Below are 19,353 nucleotides of genomic sequence, written 5' to 3' on the forward strand. Positions count from 1 at the left end.
TTGAAAAAATTGTGCATGTTAAATCTCCGCTTTATTCATTGTCTATAGGACTGCCAAAAATTGTCATGCACTATAGTCTGCTTTTTGCGCAAGACCCATAGAAAATGAATGGAGTCGTGGTCAAGCATGCACATTTTTACTCCATTCAGACTTGGTTTTGCAGATCCCAGTTCTCAAGATGTCTGAGCCTTGTTCTTAGGATCAATAAAGTTCTTCTTTGTCACAATCCCAGAGATCTCAAACTTATTCCCTTTCCTATGTCTGGGATATGGTTTGGGGATAACTTTCAATCATGTGCATTCAATCATAAGCTATGCAATGGTGTCATTATAATGAGCACAGTGGTATCTGTCCTTTTGTAACCTCTAATGAAGTATTGCGGCCAACCCATCACAGTAATGCCACTACCAATATGGCTACAGCATTACAGTGACTGTCGGGTAATCCCCGCATGTTGATTTACTATGTAACAGGCGCCAAGCATGCAGGCTTGTTTATATGATCTTCTGCATACTTTTGACTTTGAATTTTATGGTGAGGACGCAGGAGAGGTTTTTCTGATGACTCTTCCATGAAGGCCATATTTATGCAGGTGTCTTTGAACAGTAGAACAATATACCACAACTCAGCTAAATCTTTCTGAAGACCTCTTGCAGTCAAGCAGGGGTTTTGATTGGCTTCTCTATCAATCCTTTCAGCAGCACTCACTGAATTTTTGCTTGGTCTTCCAGACTTTATCTTGACCTCTAGTGTTTCTGTTAACTGCCATATCTATTACATTTCGAACTGAGGAAAGGGCAAGTTGAAAATGCTTTGCTATCTTCTTATATCTTTGTGGGCCTTCACCATTTTCATTCTCAGAGTGCTAGGCAGCTGCTTAGAAGAACCCATGGCTGCTGTTTTTTGCCACAAGGTTAGAGGAGGCTTGGTTTTTAAGTGGCTGCCAAATTTGCATCACCTGGCATTTCCTAACGATGATTGTGAACAAGCCATAACCCTACCAGGCTAATTAAGGTCTTAAACCTTGGTCAAAGTTATCTGAGCACACAAATCTCCAAGGGTACCAAAACGTTTGCATTAGCCAATTTTCTTTTTTGTAATTTTTAAAATGAAAAAAAAAAGACATTATTTTATTTGCCTAAAATACAGAGAAAATGTGTCATCTTAAACTTTATGTCTTTTAGAGATCATTTCATCTTCAACTAGCTTTTGTTCACAGTAATAGACATTTTGACCAGGAGTGCCCAAATTTTTACATGCCACACTGTAACTTAAAAGGGGCATTCACACAAATGAAAGTTGACTGCCAAAAATAGTCAAGCTCAGTAGTCTTCTTGTTACGTAAGACTCATAAAAATGAATGGATTGGTGGTCGATCATGCGCACCTCTACGCCATTAAGACTTAATTTTGCATATTTGCATATTTTGCAAGATTTATGAGCCTCATTGTTAGGATCGGTAAAGTTCTCCTTCAACTCAATCCCAGATGTCTTAAACTTATCCACTATCCTTTGACGGGGATATGGTTAGGCGATAACTTTCGATCTTGGGGATACTTAATTAATTTCCAAACCAAAGAATCACTTCAATCTTTAAGAAATATAAATTTCTGAGTTGTGATCTTTATGTATCTTAAAATAGGTAAACTTTAAATTGTTGGACCTTACAAACCTAAAATGTATTCTGACCAGGCAAATGTCTTTATCAGATAATGTTATACACATTATTCTTAACTTTTTTGCTCATTAATAGAGCCTGATCTAGTGAAGAACCTGATGACTGGGGTCATCACCACCACTTCTATATCTCTGAGCTGGGCGAAGCCAGATGGAAATGCAAGTTCTTATGAAATCCAGATTCTGGGAGATCCAACTTTCAATAAAACCATGACTACAACTTCTTATACAATTGAAGGCCTGACATCGGGGATTTATTACACATTGCTGGTCTCTGCTGTTGTTGGGGAAAATAATGTGACAGGAAATAGTTCAGCAATATTTGTGTATACAAGTAAGTACCTTTATGAAACTGTAAAACGTTGGAACATTAGACTCTGCAATACAGTCATTCTAAAGGGTGTCCTAAAGTCTGGACACATAGCTATTCTCACTAACGATAATTTTCATTAATTTAATTAACTATAATAGAATTTTACAAAGTGCATCAACTTTTGCAACATAAATGACGGAAATCATATTAAAAAAGATATTTAACCCCTTTACCCCCAAGGGTGGTTTGCACGTTAATGACCGGGCCAATTTTTACAATTCTGACCACTGTCCCTTTATGAGGTTATAACTCTGGAACGCTTCAACGGATTCCAGTGATTCTGACATTGTTTTCTCGTGACATATTGTACTTCATGACAATGGTAAAAATTCTTTGATAATAGTTGCGTTTATTTGTGAAAAAAACGGAAATTTGGCGAAAATTATGAAAATTTCGGAATTTTCCAACTTTGAATTTTTATGCAATTAAATCACAGAGATATGTCCCACAAAATACTTAATAAGTAACATTTCCCACATGTTTACTTTACATCAGCACAATTTTGGAACCAAAATTTTTTTTTGTTAGGGAGTTATAAGGGTTAAAACTTGACCAGCAATTTCTCATTTTTACAACACCATTTTTTTTTAGGGACCACATCTCATTTGAAGTCATTTTGAGGGGTCTATATGATACAAAATACCCAAGTGTGACACCATTCTAAAAACTGCACCCGTCATGGTGCTCAAAACCATATTCAAGAAGTTTATTAACCCTTCTGGTGCTTCACAGGAATTTTTGGAATGTTTAAATAAAAATGAACATTTAACTTTTTTTCACAAAAAATTTTATTCAGCTCCAATTTGTTTTATTTTACCAAGGGTAACAGGAGAAAATGGACCGCAAAAGTTGTTGTACAATTTGTCCTGAGTACACCGATACCCCATATGTGGGGGTAAACCACTGTTTGGGCGCATGACAGAGCTCGGAAGCGAAGGAGCGCCATTTGACTTTTCAATGCAAAATTGACTGGAATCGAGATGGGACACCATGTTGCGTTTGGAGAGCCCCTGATGTGCCTAAACATTGAAACCCCCCACAAGTGACACTATTTTGGAAAGTAGACCCCCTAAGGAACTTATCTAGAGGTGTGGTGAGCACTTTGACCCACCAAGTTCTTCACAGAACTTTATAATGCAGAACCGTAAAAATAAAAAATCATATTTTTTCACAAAAATTATCTTTTCGCCCCCAATTTTTTATTTTTCCAAGGGTAAGAGAAGAAATTGAACCCCAAAAGTTGTTGTACAATTTGTCCTGAGTACGCAGATACCCCATATGTGGGGGTAAACCACTGTTTGGGCGCATGGGAGAGCTCGGAAGGGAAGGAGCGCCGTTTGACTTTTCAATGCAAAATTGACAGGAATTGAGATGGGACGCCATGTTGCGTTTGGAGAGCCACTGATGTGCCTAAACATTGAAACCCCCCACAAGTGACACCATTTTGGAAAGTAGACCCCCTAAGGAACTTATCTAGAGGTGTGGTGAGCACTTTGACCCACCAAGTGCTTCACAGAAGTTTATAATGGAGAACCGTAAAAATAAAAAATCATATTTTTTCACAAAAATTATATTTTCGCCCCCAATTTTTTATTTTCCCAAGGGTAAGAGAAGAAATTGGACCCCAAAAGTTGTTGTACAATTTGTCCTGAGTTCGCTGATACCCCATATGTGGGGGTAAACCACTGTTTGGGCGCATGGGAGAGCTCGGAAGGGAAGGAGCGCCGTTTGACTTTTCAATGCAAAATTGACAGGAATTGAGATGGGACGCCATGTTGCGTTTGGAGAGCCACTGATGTGCCTAAACATTGAAACCCCCCACAAGTGACACCATTTTGGAAAGTAGACCCCCTAAGGAACTTATCTAGATGTGTGGTGAGCGCTTTGACCCACCAAGGGCTTCACAGAAGTTTATAATGCAGAGCCGTAAAAATAAAACAAACATTTTTTCCCACAAAAATTATTTTTTAGCCCCCAGTTTTGTATTTTCCCGAGGGTAAGAGAAATTCGACCGCAAAAGTTGTTGTCCAATTTGTCCTGAGTACGCTGATACCCCATATGTGGAGGGAACCACCGTTTGGGCGCATGGGAGGGCTCGGAAGGGAAGGAGTGCCATTTGGAATGCAGACTTAGCTGGAATAGTCTGCAGGCGTCACATTGCGTTTGCAGAGCCCCTAATGTACCTAAGCAGTAGAAACCCCCCACAAGTGACCCCATATTGGAAACTAGACCCCCCAGGGAACTCATCTAGATGTGTTGGGAGAACTTTGAACCCCCAAGTGTTTCACTACAGTTTATAACGCAGAGCCGTGAAAATAAAAAATCTTTTTTTTTTCCCACAAAAATTATTTTTTAGCCCCTAGTTTGTTTTTTCCCAAAGGTAACAGGAGAAATTGGACCCCAAAAGTTGTTGTCCTATTTGTCCTGAGTACGCTGATACCCCATATGTTGGGGCAAACCCCTGTTTGGGCACACGGGAGAGCTCGGAAGGGAAGGAGCACTGTTTTACTTTTTCAACGCAGAATTGGCTGGAATTGAGATCGGACGCCATGTCGTGTTTGGAGAGCCCCTGATGTGCCTAAACAGTGGAAACCCTCCAATTATAACTGAAGCCCTAATCCAAACACACCCCTAACCCTAATTCCAACGGTAACCCTAACCACACCCCTAACCCTGACACACCCCTAATCCCAACCCTATTCCCAACTGTAACTGTAATCTAAACCCTAACCCTAAATTTAGCCCCAACCCTAACTGTAGCCCCAACCCTAACCCTAGCCCTAACCCTAGCCCTAACCCTAACCCTAGCCCTAACCCTAACCCTAGCCCTAACCCTAGCCCTAACCCTAACCCTAGCCCTAACCCTAACCCTAGCCCTAACCCTAACCCTAACCCTAACCCTAACCCTAACCCTAGCCCTAACCCTAACCCTAACCCTAGCCCTAACCCTAGCCCTAACCCTAGCCCTAACCCTAACCCTAGCCCTAACCCTAACGGGAAAATGGATATAAATACATTTTTTTAATTTTTCCCTAACTAAAGGGGTGATGAAGGGGGGTTTGATTTACTTTTATAGCGGGTTTTTTAGCGGATTTTTATGATTGGCAGCCTAACCCTAAATTTAGCCCCAACCCTAACTGTAGCCCCAACCCTAACCCTAGCCCTAACCCTAGCCCTAACCCTAGCCCTAACCCTAGCCCTAACCCTAGCCCTAAACCTAGCCCTAAACCTAGCCCTAACCCTAGCCCTAACCCTAACCCTAGCCCTAACCCTAGCCCTAAACCTAGCCCTAAACCTAGCCCTAACCCTAGCCCTAACCCTAACCCTAGCCCTAACCCTAACCCTAGCCCTAACCCTAACCCTAGCCCTAACCCTAGCCCTAACCCTAGCCCTAACCCTAACCCTAGCCCTAACCCTAGCCCTAACCCTAACCCTAGCCCTAACCCTAACGGAAAAATGGATATAAATATATTTTTTTAATTTTTCCCTAACTAAAGGGGTGATGAAGGGGGGTTTGATTTACTTTTATAGCGGGTTTTTTAGCGGATTTTTATGATTGGCAGCCGTCACACACTGAAAGACGCTTTTTATTGCAAAAAATATTTTTTGCGTTACCACATTTTGAGAGCTATAATTTTTCCATATTTTGGTCCACAGAGTCATGTGAGGTCTTGTTTTTTGCGGGACGAGTTGACGATTTTATTGGTAACATTTTCGGGCACGTGACATTTTTTGATCGCTTTTTATTCCGATTTTTGTGAGGAAGAATGACCAAAAAACAGCTATTCATGAATTTCATTTGGGGGAGGCGTTTATACCGTTCCGCGTTTGGTAAAATTGATAAAGCAGTTTTATTCTTCGGGTCAGTACGATTACAGCGACACCTCATTTATATCATTTTTTTATGTTTCGGCACTTTTATACGATAAAAACTATCTTACAGAAAAAATAATTATTTTTGCATCGCTTTATTCTCAGGACTATAACTTTTTTATTTTTTTGCTGATGATGCTGTATGGCAGCTCGTTTTTTTGCGGGACAAGATGACGCTTTCAGCGGTACCATGGTTATTTATATCCATCTTTTTGATCGCGTGTTATTCCACTTTTTGTTCGGCGGTATGATAATAAAGCGTTGTTTTTTGCCTCGTTTTTTTTTTTTTTCTTACGGTGTTTACTGAAGGGGTTAACTAGTGGGCCAGTTTTATAGGGCGAGTCGATACGGACGCGGCGATACTAAATATGTGTACTTTTATTGTTTGTTTTTTTATTTAGATGAAGAAATGTATTTATGGGAATATTTTTTTTTTTTTCATTATTTAGGTATATTTCTTTTTATTTTTTTTTACACATTTGGAAAAATTTTTTTTTACTTTTTTACTTTGTCCCAGGGGGGGACATCACAGATCAGTGATCTGACAGTTTGCACAGCACTCTGTCAGATCACTGATCTGACATGCAGCGCTGCAGGCTTCACAGTGCCTGCTCTGAGCAGGCTCTGTGAAGCCACCTCCCTCCCTTCAGGACCCGGATCCGCGGCCATCTTGGATCCGGGGCTCGAGCAGGGAGGGAGGGAGGTAAGACCCTCGCAGCAACGCGATCACATCGCGTTGCTGCGGGGGTCTCAGGGAAGCCCGCAGGGAGCCCCCTCCCTGCGCGGTGCTTCCCTGCACCGCCGGCACATCGCGATCATCTTTGATCGCGGTGTGCCGGGGGTTAATGTGCCGGGAGCGGTCTTTGACCGCTCCTGGCACATAGTGCCGGATGTCAGCTGCGATAGGCAGCTGACACCCGGCCGTGATCGGCCGCGCTCCCCCCGTGAGCGCCGCCGATCGCATATGACGTACCATTGCGTCCTTGGGAAGTAAAGCCCACCCCACATGGACGCAATAGTACGTCTAATGGCAGAAACGGGTTAATATTCCAATTGAATAAAATGTTAACAAATTTAATGTCTTGAAAATATGTATTTTTGCCTATGTGTCCTATGTGTCCAGACTTTAGAGACACCCTGTACATTAGTTTCTTTTTAAAAACCTAAAGGTTAGATAAACACTGTAAGGAAACAGAGTGCACCAGACCATAGGGTAATACCTTTCTAAAAAGATAAGTTAGATACAGGTAATGTACTCACCTGAGTGGCTTGTGCAGACTGGGGAATGAACTCCACCAGGATGCTTGAAGTTAAATACAATTCATGGTTTGAGCTACGCTAAACAAAATGATGATTTTGGTTAGCACAGCGCAAACTGTGAATTGTCTTTACCTTCAAAACGTAAAGATTGACATTATTTATATATTTTCTGTTTCATTATAGAACCTGAAGTAGTGAAGAACCTGATGACTGGGATCATCACCACCACTTCTATATCTGTGAGCTGGGCCAAACCAGATGGAAATGCAAGTTCTTATGAAATCCAGATTCTGGGAGAACCAACTTTCAATAAAACCGTGACTTCAACTTCTGATACAATTGATGGCCTGACACCGGGGAATTATTACACATTGCTGGTCTCTGCTGTTGTTGGGGAGAATAATGTGACAGGAAACAGTTCAGAAATATCTGTGTATACAAGTGAGTTTTCATTATATTCATTTTCACATTTTACACATTTTCAAGTGTTTTTTTTACGGAAGACAGATCAGTAGCTATGTACTAGTAATTCAGAACTCAATGATAACCAACTTGCAAAATTGTATTTCTTTAAAGGGTTACACAATCATATTAATAGTCAAGTCAAGATTCAACAGATTGAGAAAAATAACCAAACAAACAAATATAAGGAATATGTAATAATAAGTATGTTTTTTTATGTGTGTGAGACAAAGTATATTGTATATTTACAAGACTTACAAACAATTACAGGACCATCTACTGTAACCAAACTAAAAGCCTCTATAATAAACAGCAGCACAATATGTCAGCTGGCTGCTTCCAGAAGGTAACAGAAGCACCTATCTGTGCGCTACCAATCAGCGAAAAGGGATTTAAATCCCGTGCCAATGTCGCTGATTGGTCACGCATGCCGGCTGGGCGTGACCAATCAGTGAAGCAGGATTGAAATCCCGCGCCAATGTCGCTGATTCATCATGCTGGCTGGGCACAAGCAATCAGCGAAGCGGGATTAAAATTCCGCGCCAATGTCGCTGATTCATCGTGCCGGCTGGGCGCGAGCAATCAGCGAAGCGGGATTTAAATCTGCAGCAATGTCGCTGATTGGGTGCGAGCAATCAGCGAAGCAGGATTTAAATCCCACACGGCAATGTCGCTGATTGGGTGCGACCAATCAGCGAAGCGCGATTTAAATCCCGCAGCAATATCACTGATTGGGCGTGACCAATCAGCGAAGCGGGATTTAAATCCCACGCAAATGTCGGCTGGGCACGAACAATCAGCGAAGCGGGATTTAAATCCCACGGCAATGTCGCTGATTGGTCGCGCGGTGCCTTGCGGTCTCGCGAGACCACCACGTCATCATCTCGCGAGATCGCAATGCATGGAGCGGCTACCGGAATGTCGCGAGCATCGGGAAAGCCTGTTGTGGATCCGAGGGGCCGACGGACAGTGAGAATATAATGATTTTTTTTTTAAATTATTTTTAACATTAGATATTTTTACTATTGATGCTGCATAGGCAGCATCTATAGTAAAAAAGTTGGTCACACAGGGTTAATAGCAGAGTTAATGGAGTGCGTTACACCGCGGCATAACGCGGTGTAACGCAGCCATTAACCCTGGGTGAGGGCTGACTGGAGGGAGCGGGCGCTGACTGCGGGGAGGAAGGAGCGGCCATTTTGCGGCCGGACTGTGCCCCTCGCTGATTGGTCGTGGGCGTTTTGCCATGACCAATCAGCGACTTCGATTTCCATGATAGACAGAGGCCGCGACCAATGAATATCTGTGACAGACAGAAAGACAGACAGAAAGACAAACAGACGGAAGTGACCCTTAGACAATTATATAGTAGATAAGGTAACACACGGAAAATTGCTGGCTATAAGAGATTCATAAGGGCCTCCTATCCAATATAACAATATAAACCAGCAAGTGCATGGTATATACAGGCACCCAAATACAAATCATGCAATCATGCCAAACCATAACCATAATAGTTTACCAAAAGAGGCCTAGTAATGACGGATTAGATTGCAATCAAAATCCCTGAAAATGCATGCAGATGATAAAAGTATCAAAATACCCGTAATAGACCAACCTTGAGAATGGACGTGGAAAACAACCCCAACACGCGTTTCGCTACTATGCTTCCACGGGGGGAAGCATAGTAGCGAAACGCACATTGGGGTTGTTTTCCACATCCATTCTCAAGGTTGGTCTATTACTGACATTTTGATCCTTTTATCATCTGCATGTATTTTCAGTGATTTTGATTACAATCTAATCTATCATTACTAGGCCTCTTTTGGTAAAATATTATGATTATGGTTTGGCATGATTGCATGATTTTTATTTGGGTGCCTGTATATACTGTACCATGCACTTGCTGGTTTATATTGTTATATTGGATAGGAGGTCCTTATGAATTTCTTATAGCCAGCAATTCTGCGTGTGTTACCTCATATATTTATAGCCATTAACCTTTTTGTTCATTCTTTGCTTTTTTTGCACATTTATATTTTTTGTAGCTTACTGCCTGTTAAATATTACTTAACATGATTATTAGTCCTGCTGCTTATTTTGCTATTTTGCACATATTTATATGCATGTAGTTTTATTATGCCCTTTTGATTAATCTGACCACCTTTGGACGTGACATTAGGTGTCACTTGAACCCTGCTCTCTTGTTCTTTATGTTTTTTTTATGTATTTATTTATTGTAATGGTGATAAAAAAAATTTTTATAATCATCAATAAAATTTCTATTTTCATGTTGAAATTGTTGCAAAAATTAAAAGGGGAAGATTTATGAAAACTGCCTATAGGATACATTGACTCTGGTGGTCATAATTGCCAATCAGTGTAGCTTTTATTTTTCAACAGCAGAATGCACAATAAAAGCTGTGCAGTGATTGGTTGCTATGGACAAAAGAGAGTTTATCTTTTTATAATTATTTATTATATCTTAAAGGGACATTCACACAAATGAAAAATGTCCCCTATTCACAAGTTAAGGAATGATTTACTCATTGCTGGAACAGGTAGCTGGAACCGACAACATTATTAAAAGTGGGACTCTGGATTCCTAAGCTTAGCCTGATTTGAGTTGAAAAAATTGTGCATGTTAAATCTCCGCTTTATTCAGTGTCTCTAGGACTGCCAAAAATTGTCATGCACTATAGTCTGCTTTTTGCGCAAGACCCATAGAAAATGAATGGAGTCGTGGTCAAGCATGCACATTTTTACTCCATTCAGACTTGGTTTTGCAGATCCCAGTTCTCAAGATGTCTGAGCCTTGTTCTTAGGATCAATAAAGTTCTCCTTTGTCACAATCCCAGAGATCTCAAACTTATTCCCTTTCCTATGTCTGGGATATGGTTTGGGGATAACTTTCAATTGTGTGCATTCAATCATAAGCTATGCAATGGTGTCATTATAATGAGCACAGTGGTATCTGTCCTTTTATAACCTCTAATGAAGCATTGCGGCCAACCTATCACAGTAATGCCACTACCAATATGGCTACAGCACTACAGTGACTGTCGGGTAATCCCCGCATGTTGATTTACTATGTAACAGGCACCAAGCATGCAGGCTTGTTTATATGATCTTCTGCATACTTTTGACTTTGAATTTTATGGTGAGGACGCAGGAGAGGTTTTTCTGATGACTCTTCCATGAAGGCCATATTTATGCAGGTGTCTTTGAACAGTAGAACAATATACCACAACTCAGCTAAATCTTTCTGAAGACCTCTTGCAGTCAAGCAGGGGTTTTTATTGGCTTCTCTATCAATCCTTTCAGCAGCACTCACTGAATTTTTGCTTGGTCTTCCAGACTTTATCTTGACCTCTAGTGTTTCTGTTAACTGCCATATCTATTACATTTCATAGTAACATAGTAACATAGTAACATAGTTAGTAAGGCCGAAAAAAGACATTTGTCCATCCAGTTCAGCCTATAAATATTTCGAACTGAGGAAAGGGCAAGTTGAAAATGCTTTGCTATCTTCTTATATCTTTGTGAGCCTTCACCATTTTCATTCTCAGAGTGCTAGGCAGCTGCTTAGAAGAACCCATGGCTGCTGTTTTTTGCCACAAGGTTAGAGGAGGCTTGGTTTTTAAATGGCTGCCAAATTTGCATCACCTGGCATTTCCTAACGATGATTGTGAACAAGCCATAACCCTACCAGGCTAATTAAGGTCTTAAACCTTGGTCAAAGTTATCTGAGCACACAAATCTCCAAGGGTATCAAAACGTTTGCATTAGCCAATTTTCTTTTCTGTAATTGTTAAAATGAAAAAAAAAAAGACATTTTTTTATTTGCCTAAAATACAGAGAAAATGTGTCATCTTAAACTTTATGTCTTTTAGAGATCATTTCATCTTCAACTAGCTTTTGTTCACAGTAACAGACATTTTGACCAGGAGTGCCCAAATTTTTACATGCCACACTGTAACTTAAAAGGGGCATTCACACAAATGAAAGTTGACTGCCAAAAATAGTCAAGCTCAGTAGTCTTCTTTTTACGTAAGACTCATAAAAATGAATGGATTGGTGGTCGAGCATGCCCACCTCTATGCCATTAAGACTTAATTTAGCATATTTGCATATTTTGCAAGATTTATGAGCCTCATTGTTAGGATCGATAAAGTCCTCCTTCAACACAATCCCAGATGTCTTAAACTTATCCACTATCCTTTGACGGGGATATGGTTAGGCGATAACTTTCGATCTTGGGGGTACTCAATTAATTTCCAAACCAAAGAATCACTTAAATCTTTAAGAAATATAAATTTCTGAGTTGTGATCTTTATGTATCTTAAAATAGGTAAAATAGGTAAACTTTAAATTGTTGGATCTTACAAACCTAAAATGTATTCTGACCAGGCAAATGTCTTTATCAGATAATGTTATACACATTATTCTTAACTTTTTTGGTCATTAATAGAGCCTGATCTAGTGAAGAACCTGATGACTGGGATCATCACCACCACTTCTATATCCCTGAACTGGGAGAAACCAGATGGAAATGCAAGTTCTTATGAAATCCAGATTCTGGGAGATCCAACTTTCAATAAAACCGTGACTACAACTTCTTATACAATTCATGGTTTGAGCGACGGGCACAGCGACGATGATGTCATAAAGGACGTAGACATCCTGCGCCTCTGATTGGTCGAGGCCACCAGGCCTCGACCAATCAGCAACGGGCACAGCGACGATGATGTCATAAAGGACGTAGACATCCTGCGCCTCTGATTGGTCGAGGCCGCCAGGCCTCGACCAATCAGCAACGGGCACAGCGACGATGATGTCATAATGGTTGCCATGGCGACGATGATGTCATAAAGGTTGCCTCGACCAATCAGCAACGGGCACAGTCTGCCGCGAATTCTGGAATCATCATTGTCCATATATTACAGGGACATGCATATTCTAGAATACCCGATGCGTTAGAATCGGGCCACAATCTAGTATATTTATAGCCATTAACCTTTTTGTTCATTCTTTGCTTTTTTTGCACATTTATATTTTTTGTAGCTTACTGCCTGTTAAATATTATTTAATATGATTATTAGTCATGCTGCTTATTTTGCTATTTTGCACATATTTACAGTGGGGCAAAAAAGTATTTATTCAGTCAGCAATAGTGCAAGTTCCACCACTTAAAAAGATGAGAGGCATCTGTAATTTACATCATAGGTAGACCTCAACTATGGGAGACAAACTGAGAAAAAAAAATCTAGAAAATCACATTGTCTGTTTTTTTTAACATTTTATTTGCATATTATGGTGGAAAATAAGTATTTGGTCAGAAACAAAATTTCATCTCAATACTTTGTAATATATCCTTTGTTGGCAATGACAGAGGTCAAACGTTTTCTGTAAGTCTTCACAAGGTTGCCACACACTGTTGTTGGTATGTTGGCCCATTCCTCCATGCAGATCTCCTCTAGAGCAGAGATGTTTTTGGCTTTTCGCTTGGCAACACGGACTTTCAACTCCCTCCAAAGGTTTTCTATAGGGTTGAGATCTGGAGACTGGCTAGGCCACTCCAGGACCTTGAAATGCTTCTTACGAAGCCACTCCTTCGTTGCCCTGGCGGTGTGCTTTGGATCATTGTCATGTTGAAAGACCCAGCCACGTTTCATCTTCAATGCCCTTGCTGATGGAAGGAGGTTTGCACTCAAAATCTCACGATACATGGCCCCATTCATTCTTTCATGTACCCGGATCAGTCGTCCTGGCCCCTTTGCAGAGAAACAGACCCAAAGCATGATGTTTCCACCACCATGCTTTACAGTAGGTATGGTGTTTGATGGATGCAACTCAGTATTCTTTTTCCTCCAAACACAACAAGTTGTGTTTCTACCAAACAGTTCCAGTTTGGTTTCCTCAGACCATAGGACATTCTCCCAAAACTCCTCTGGATCATCCAAATGCTCTCTAGCAAACTTCAGACGGGCCCGGACATGTGCTGGCTTAAGCAGTGGGACACGTCTGGCACTGCAGGATCTGAGTCCATGGTGGCGTAGTGTGTTACTTATGGTAGGCCTTGTTACATTGGTCCCAGCTCTCTGCAGTTCATTCACTAGTTCCCCCTGCGTGGTTCTGGGATTTTTGCTCACCGTTCTTGTGATCATTCTGACCCCACGGAGTGGGATTTTGCGTGGAGCCCCAGATCGAGGGAGATTATCAGTGGTCTTGTATGTCTTCCATTTTCTAATTATTGCTCCCACTGTTGATTTCTTCACTCCAAGCTGGTTGGCTATTGCAGATTCAGTCTTCCCAGCCTGGTGCAGGGCTACAATTTTGTTTCTGGTGTCCTTTGACAGCTCTTTGGTCTTCACCATAGTGGAGTTTGGAGTCAGACTGTTTTAGGGTGTGCACAGGTGTCTTTTTATACTGATAACAAGTTTAAACAGGTGCCATTACTACAGGTAATGAGTGGAGGAAAGAGGAGACTCTTAAAGAAGAAGTTACAGGTCTGTGAGAGCCAGAAATCTTGATTGTTTGTTTCTGACCAAATACTTATTTTCCACCATAATATGCAAATAAAATGTTAAAAGAACAGACAATGTGATTTTCTGGATTTTTTTTTCTCAGTTTGTCTCCCATAGTTGAGGTCTACCTATGATGTAAATTACAGACGCCTCTAATCTTTTTAAGTGGTGGAACTTGCACTATTGCTGACTGACTAAATAGTTTTTTGCCCCACTGTATATGCATGTAGTTTTATTATGCCCTTTTGATTAATCTGACCACCTTTGGACGTGACACTAGGTGTCACTTGAACCCTGCTCTCTTGTTCTTTATGGTTTTTTTTATGTACCGTATTTAATTATTGTAATGGTGATAAAAAAAAATTTTTATAATCATCAATAAAATTTCTATTTTCATGTTGAAATTGTTGCAAAAATTAAAAAGGGGAAGATTTATGAAAACTGCCTATAGGATACATTGACTCTGGTGGTCATAATTGCCAATCAGTGTAGCTTTTATTTTTCAACAGCAGAATGCACAATAAAAGCTGTGCAGTGATTGGTTGCTATGGACATGGACAAAAGAGAGTTTATCTTTTTATAATTATTTATTATATCTTAAAGGGACATTCACACAAATGAAAAATGTCCCCTATTCACAAGTTAAGGAATGATTTACTCATTGCTGGAACAGGTAGCTGGAACCGACAACATTATTAAAAGTGGGACTCTGGATTCCTAAGCTTAGCCTGATTTGAGTTGAAAAAATTGTGCATGTTAAATCTCTGCTTTATTCATTGTCTATAGGACTGCCAAAAATTGTCATGCACTATAGTCTGCTTTTTGCGCAAGACCCATAGAAAATGAATGGAGTGGTGGTCAAGCATGCACATTTTTACTCCATTCAGACTTGGTTTTGCAGATCCCAGTTCTCAAGATGTCTGAGCCTTGTTCTTAGGATCAATAAAGTTCTCCTTTGTCACAATCCCAGAGATCTCAAACTTATTCCCTTTCCTATGTCTGGGATATGGTTTGGGGATAACTTTCAATTGTGTGCATTCAATCATAAGCTATGCAATGGTGTCATTATAATGAGCACAGTGGTATCTGTCCTTTTATAACCTCTAATGAAGCATTGCGGCCAACCCATCACAGTAATGCCACTACCAATATGGCTACAGCACTACAGTGACTGTCGGGTAATCCCCGCATGTTGATTTACTATGTAACAGGCACCAAGCATGCAGGCTTGTTTATATGATCTTCTGCATACTTTTGAATTTTATGGTGAGGACGCAGGAGAGGTTTTTCTGATGACTCTTCCATGAAGGCCATATTTATGCAGGTGTCTTTGAACAGTAGAACAATATACCACAACTCAGCTAAATCTTTCTGAAGACCTCTTGCAGTCAAGCAGGGGTTTTTATTGGCTTCTCTATCAATCCTTTCAGCAGCACTCACTGAATTTTTGCTTGGTCTTCCAGACTTTATCTTGACCTCTAGTGTTTCTGTTAACTGCCATATCTATTACATTTCGAACTGAGGAAAGGGCAAGTTGAAAATGCTTTGCTATCTTCTTATATCTTTGTGAGCCTTCACCATTTTCATTCTCAGAGTGCTAGGCAGCTGCTTAGAAGAACCCATGGCTGCTGTTTTTTGCCACAAGTTTAGAGGAGGCTTGGTTTTTAAATGGCTGCCAAATTTTTATCACCTGGCATTTCCTAACGATGATTGTGAACAAGCCATAACCCTACCAGGCTAATTAAGGTCTTAAACCTTGGTCAAAGTTATCTGAGCACACAAATCTCCAAGGGTATCAAAACGTTTGCATTAGCCAATTTTCTTTTCTGTAATTGTTAAAATGAAAAAAAAAAGACATTTTTTTATTTGCCTAAAATACAGAGAAAATGTGTCATCTTAAACTTTATGTCTTTTAGAGATCATTTCATCTTCAACTAGCTTTTGTTCACAGTAACAGACATTTTGACCAGGAGTGCCCAAATTTTTACATGCCACACTGTAACTTAAAAGGGGCATTCACACAAATGAAAGTTGACTGCCAAAAATAGTCAAGCTCAGTAGTCTTCTTTTTACGTAAGACTCATAAAAATGAATGGATTGGTGGTCGAGCATGCCCACCTCTATGCCATTAAGACTTAATTTAGCATATTTGCATATTTTGCAAGATTTATGAGCCTCATTGTTAGGATCGATAAAGTCCTCCTTCAACACAATCCCAGATGTCTTAAACTTATCCACTATCCTTTGACGGGGATATGGTTAGGCGATAACTTTCGATCTTGGGGGTACTCAATTAATTTCCAAACCAAAGAATCACTTAAATCTTTAAGAAATATAAATTTCTGAGTTGTGATCTTTATGTATCTTAAAATAGGTAAAATAGGTAAACTTTAAATTGTTGGATCTTACAAACCTAAAATGTATTCTGACCAGGCAAATGTCTTTATCAGATAATGTTATACACATTATTCTTAACTTTTTTGGTCATTAATAGAGCCTGATCTAGTGAAGAACCTGATGACTGGGATCATCACCACCACTTCTATATCCCTGAGCTGGGAGAAACCAGATGGAAATGCAAGTTCTTATGAAATCCAGATTCTGGGAGATCCAACTTTCAATAAAACCGTGACTACAACTTCTTATACAATTCATGGTTTGAGCGACGGGCACAGCGACGATGATGTCATAAAGGACGTAGACATCCCGCGTCTCTGATTGGTCGAGGCCGCTAGGCCTCGACCAATCAGCAACGGGCACAGCGACGATGATGTCATAAAGGACGTAGACATCCTGCGCCTCTGATTGGTCGAGGCCGCCAGGCCTCGACCAATCAGCAACGGGCACAGCGATGATGATGTCATAATGGTTGCCATGGCGACGATGATGTCATAAAGGTTGCCTCGACCAATCAGCAACGGGCACAGTCTGCCGCGAATTCTGGAATCATCATTGTCCATATATTACAGGGACATGCATATTCTAGAATACCCGATGCGTTAGAATCGGGCCACAATCTAGTATATTTATAGCCATTAACCTTTTTGTTCATTCTTTGCTTATTTTGCACATTTATATTTTTTGTAGCTTACTGCCTGTTAAATATTACTTAATATGATTATTAGTCATGCTGCTTATTTTGCTATTTTGCACATATTTATATGCATGTAGTTTTATTATGCCCTTTTGATTAATCTGACCACCTTTGGACGTGACACTAGGTGTCACTTGAACCCTGCTCTCTTGTTCTTTATGTTTTTTTTTATGTATTTAATTATTGTAATGGTGATAAAAAAAATTTTTTATAATCATCAATAAAATTTCTATTTTCATGTTGAAATTGTTGCAAAAATTAAAAAGGGGAAGATTTATGAAAACTGCCTATAGGATACATTGACTCTGGTGGTCATAATTGCCAATCAGTGTAGCTTTTATTTTTCAACAGCAGAATGCACAATAAAAGCTGTGCAGTGATTGGTTGCTATGGACATGGACAAAAGAGAGTTTATCTTTTTATAATTATTTATTATATCTTAAAGGGACATTCACACAAATGAAAAATGTCCCCTATTCACAAGTTAAGGAATGATTTACTCATTGCTGGAACAGGTAGCTGGAACCGACAACTTTATTAAAAGTGGGACTCTGGATTCCTAAGCTTAGCCTGATTTGAGTTGAAAAAATTGTGCATGTTAAATCTCCGCTTTATTCATTGTCTATAGGACTGCCAAAAATTGTCATGCACTATAGTCTGCTTTTTGCGCAAGACCCATAGAAAATGAATGGAGTCGTGGTCAAGCATGCACATTTTTACTCTATTCAGACTTGGTTTTGCAGATCCCAGTTCTCAAGATGTCTGAGCCTTGTTCTTAGGATCAATAAAGTTCTCCTTTGTCACAATCCCAGAGATCTCAAACTTATTCCCTTTCCTATGTCTGGGATATGGTTTGGGGATAACTTTCAATCGTGTGCATTCAATCATAAGCTATGCAATGGTGTCGTTATAATGAGCACAGTGGTGTCTGTCCTTTTGTAACCTCTAATGAAGTATTGCGGCCAACCCATCACAGTAATGCCACTACCAATATGGCTACAGCATTACAGTGACTGTCGGGTAATCCCCGCATGTTGATTTACTATGTAACAGGCGCCAAGCATGCAGGCTTGTTTATATGATCTTCTGCATACTTTTGACTTTGAATTTTATGGTGAGGACGCAGGGGAGGTTTTTCTAATGACTCTTCCATGAAGGCCATATTTATGCAGGTGTCTTTGAACAGTAGAACAATATACCACAACTCAGCTAAATCTTTCTGAAGACCTCTTGCAGTCAAGCAGGGGTTTTGATTGGCTTCTCTATCAATCCTTTCAGCAGCACTCACTGAATTTTTGCTTGGTCTTCCAGACTTTATCTTGACTTCTAGTGTTTCTGTTAACTGCCATATCTATTACATTTCGAACTGAGGAAAGGGCAAGTTGAAAATGCTTTGCTATCTTCTTATATCTTTGTGGGCCTTCACCATTTTCATTCTCAGAGTGCTAGGCAGCTGCTTAGAAGAACCCATGGCTGCTGTTTTTTGCCACAAGGTTAGAGGAGGCTTGGTTTTTAAATGGCTGCCAAATTTGCATCACCTGGCATTTCCTAACGATGATTGTGAACAAGCCATAACCCTACCAGGCTAATTAAGGTCTTAAACCTTGGTCAAAGTTATCTGAGCACACAAATCTCCAAGGGTACCAAAACGTTTGCATTAGTCAATTTTCTTTTTTTAATTTTTAAAATGAAAAAAAAAAAGACATTTTTTTATTTGCCTAAAATACAGAGAAAATGTGTCATCTTAAACTTTGTCTTTTAGAGATCATTTCATCTTCAACTAGCTTCTGTTCACAATAACAGACATTTTGACCAGGAGTGCCCAAATTTTTACATGCCACACTACATGCCACTCTGTAACTTAAAAGGGGCATTCACACAAATGAAAGTTGACTGCCAAAAATAGTCAAGCTCAGTAGTCTTCTTGTTACGTAAGACTCATAAAAATGAATGGATTGGTGGTCGAGCATGCGCACCTCTACGCCATTAAGACTTAATTTTGCATATTTGCATATTTTGCAAGATTTATGAGCCTCATTGTTAGGATCGGTAAAGTTCTCCTTCGACACAATCCCAGATGTCTTAAA

At 40.0% G+C, this 19,353-nt stretch overlaps 1 protein-coding gene across 2 annotated transcripts in view; it reads left to right on the forward strand.

Annotated features, from left to right (window-relative positions):
* Nucleotides 1-19,353, forward strand: part of LOC138638064 (tenascin-X-like) — a 366,072-nt gene that overhangs the window by 86,500 nt on the left and 260,219 nt on the right. For both annotated transcript variants that reach the window (XM_069727035.1, XM_069727036.1), the window contains exons 13-14: nucleotides 1,754-2,011; nucleotides 7,367-7,624. In XM_069727035.1, coding sequence (XP_069583136.1) covers nucleotides 1,754-2,011; nucleotides 7,367-7,624 — 516 coding nt within the window. The remainder of the gene's footprint in view (nucleotides 1-1,753; nucleotides 2,012-7,366; nucleotides 7,625-19,353) is intronic.

This window comes from Ranitomeya imitator, chromosome 5 (genome assembly GCF_032444005.1).
Source record: "Ranitomeya imitator isolate aRanImi1 chromosome 5, aRanImi1.pri, whole genome shotgun sequence".
In the NCBI taxonomy this organism is placed as follows: Eukaryota; Metazoa; Chordata; class Amphibia; order Anura; family Dendrobatidae; genus Ranitomeya; species Ranitomeya imitator.